This window comes from Vombatus ursinus, unplaced genomic scaffold (genome assembly GCF_900497805.2).
Source record: "Vombatus ursinus unplaced genomic scaffold, bare-nosed wombat genome assembly UNPS02014847.1, whole genome shotgun sequence".
Taxonomy (NCBI): Eukaryota; Metazoa; Chordata; class Mammalia; order Diprotodontia; family Vombatidae; genus Vombatus; species Vombatus ursinus.
Genome location: NW_020954625.1, coordinates 24,096,194 through 24,098,742, shown reverse-complemented (window position 1 = coordinate 24,098,742; position 2,549 = coordinate 24,096,194). Strand labels below are relative to the sequence as shown.

Sequence of the window (2,549 nt, the reverse complement as noted above, 5' to 3'; positions counted from 1 at the left end):
ATGGGGTATGGAAATCTATTTTACCCTACAGGAAAATAAGGGAGGAAGGGGACAAGAGAGCTTGGGGTTGATAGAGGGGAGGGCAGATTGGGAAAGGGGGTAATCAGAAGCAAGTACTTCTGAGGAGGGACAGGGTCAAAAAAGAGAACAGAATAAATTGGGGGTAGGATAGGATGAAGGGAAATACACTTAGTTTTTCACAACATGACTACTGTGGAAGTGTTTTGCATGACTACACATCTACAACCTGTATGGAGATGCTTGCCCTTTCAATGAGGGTGAGTGGGAAGAGAGGAAGGGAGAAAATTTGTAACCCAAAGTTTTAAAAACACATGTTAAAAATTTAAAAAAAATCTAAAGAAAAAGAAATAAAAATGTGGTGGTGGTGGTGGGGGCAGTCTGCTTTTCCCCAAGTAACCATAGAAAAGGCCGGAACACCGGCTGCTACCTTCCTTACTGTGGCTACTTCCTAATGGAGGCAATTCTGGGTCTTAAAAACTACCAACCTCCGCTAACGTCCTCTTTAAAAGCCTCCTGTTGGCGCGAGTCGGAGGAGGTGATCACTGTCCCAGCTCGGACAGGTCCAACAGAACTGCAGGGCTCCCAGTCCCCGCGAGCAGGGGTGGCTCCCTTCTCCCCTTCTGTCCCCGGGGGGCCCTGGCACACAGCAGGCCATTAATAAATGTTGGTTGGTTAACCGTCCTTGGGCTAAATTTGGCCTGTTTCGTTCCCAGAGGTAAGCAGTCTCTGCGGCCATGAGGACTCGGGGCGCCTGTCTATCTGCCCCGGGACCCCAAGGTCTGGGGCCGTTCGTGGGGGTTCAGACTTTTCACGCGGAGCCAAAGCAGACGTGGTATTCAGCAGGCGCTTAATAAGGTTCAGATCCGCCTCCCAAGGGGCTCAGGCACAGGAAGCTAAAGACTCGTGTAAAGGGGGATGGTCGGCGGGGGGCCCTGGACGAGGCCCTGGGTTCCAATCCTGCCCCCGCCTACCTCTCTGAGCCTCAGTTTCCCGCGAGCACAGGAGCACGGGTGGGGCTACAGGCAGCTTGGGGTGGGGCTGGGGGCTTGGTTCTGACCCCTCCGAACTTTCTCCCTGACTTGGGGCCTCAGCTGGCCTATCGTACGCCAGCTACGCAGGTGCGCACGCGCCGTGACCCCCGGGAGGAGGCCGCCTCGGGGTTAGGGGTCAGGGGGTGGGGCGAGGCGCCGGGTTTGAGCTCGGCAGAGCCGCCATGGCTCGCGTGTTGGTCGTGGGCGCGGGGCTCACGGGCGGCCTGTGCGCGGCGCTGCTGAGGCGGGGACGTCCCGTGAGCGTGGCGGTGTGGGAGCAGGCCCGCGACGCAGGTGTGTGCTTGAGGCCCGCATCCCAGAGCTCCCTCCTCCGGCTCCCGCGGAGCTCTGAGCGCATGCGCGGCCATGAGCTCATCGCTAGAGGGCGCGTGGCCAGCTCGGAAGGGAGGGGGAGGGCGCGCATGCGCGTCAGGACACCGCCTCCGCGGTCCTAGATCATCGAGCCCCGCCCCGTCTCTTACACCCTCCCCAGCTTTTATTCAGCTGAGCCGGTGACGTCATCCCCAGGAAGCTGCTTCTGGGCACATGCTGACCTGGGACCAGGCCGGCAGCATCTGTCCCCCATTGGCTCCTCCTTTGGGGGCGGGGCTTGTGCAACACTCTAGGGGCCCCAGACCTCGAAGTGCGTTGGGGGAAACGGAGGCCCGGGGCGGGGGGCGTCACATAAGTAGTAACTGGTATCTTGCCGTTTTGTGGAAGGGATCTTGGAGGTCATCCAGTCCAAGCTTCTCCATTTTACAGGTGGGGAAACTGAGGCCCAGAAAATGAAGTCCATGGGGAATAAGTGTCAGAAGCGAGATTGCAGCCGCTCCCCCCTTTCCCCAGAGCCCCTCCTGCTGGTTTGCTCCAAACCCAAACTTTTGTGTTAAAAGAGCATCAGACGCCTCTCTGTGCCCCGCCCTCTGAACCTTGTCTGCCCGTCCGTCCCTGCAGGGGGAAGAATGGCCACGGCCCAGAGCCCCCGCGACCCCCAGTGCAGGGCGGACCTGGGGGCTCAGTACGTGACGCGCACCCCCCATTACGCCGGGCAGCACCAGAGGTGAGTGAGCCCCGGAGCCCCGAATGGCTGTGGATTGATAATGATGGTGCGCGCTTGTTTTCAGAGAGACGGTTGTTAAACATTTAGTAGCAGACCCCCGTGTGTGCCCAGGTGCTTTGAGCGCCCACCGCTTCCGCTCTTGGGGCCGTCCCTTCTGGCTGATCTTTGAGGCTGTGATAAGAAAATCAAGGAGGGGGTGTTTTCATTGTCCCAGCCGTGAATGCGCTTGGGAAAGGGGAGCGGGTGTAGACAGCTGATCCCCGCCGGGCGTTCCCTCCGCCGGCCCCGGGCGTGCATTAACCCCCGTCTGTGGGCGCAGAAAGACCCGGGAGAGCCAGGGGCTGCCCTGGAGCAGCGCGCTGGCGATCGGGAGGGCCGAGCTGCAGCTCCGTGCCTCCCTGTGCCTCCCTGTGCCTCCCTGTGCCTCCCTGTGCCTC

The 2,549-nt window shown here is 59.9% G+C and overlaps 1 protein-coding gene across 3 annotated transcripts in view; it reads left to right on the top strand.

The window, feature by feature from the left end:
- The first annotated feature begins 1,234 nt into the window (after positions 1 to 1,234).
- Positions 1,235 to 2,549, top strand: part of RNLS (renalase, FAD dependent amine oxidase) — a 242,861-nt gene continuing 241,546 nt past the window's right edge. For 2 of the 3 annotated variants that reach the window (XM_027840560.1, XM_027840559.1), the window contains exons 1-2: positions 1,235 to 1,346; positions 2,007 to 2,112. In XM_027840560.1, coding sequence (XP_027696361.1) covers positions 1,235 to 1,346; positions 2,007 to 2,112 — 218 coding nt within the window. Of the gene's footprint in view, positions 1,347 to 1,670; positions 1,815 to 2,006; positions 2,113 to 2,549 lie in introns of those variants that run through there. The other variant, XM_027840561.1, reaches the window with a different exon arrangement.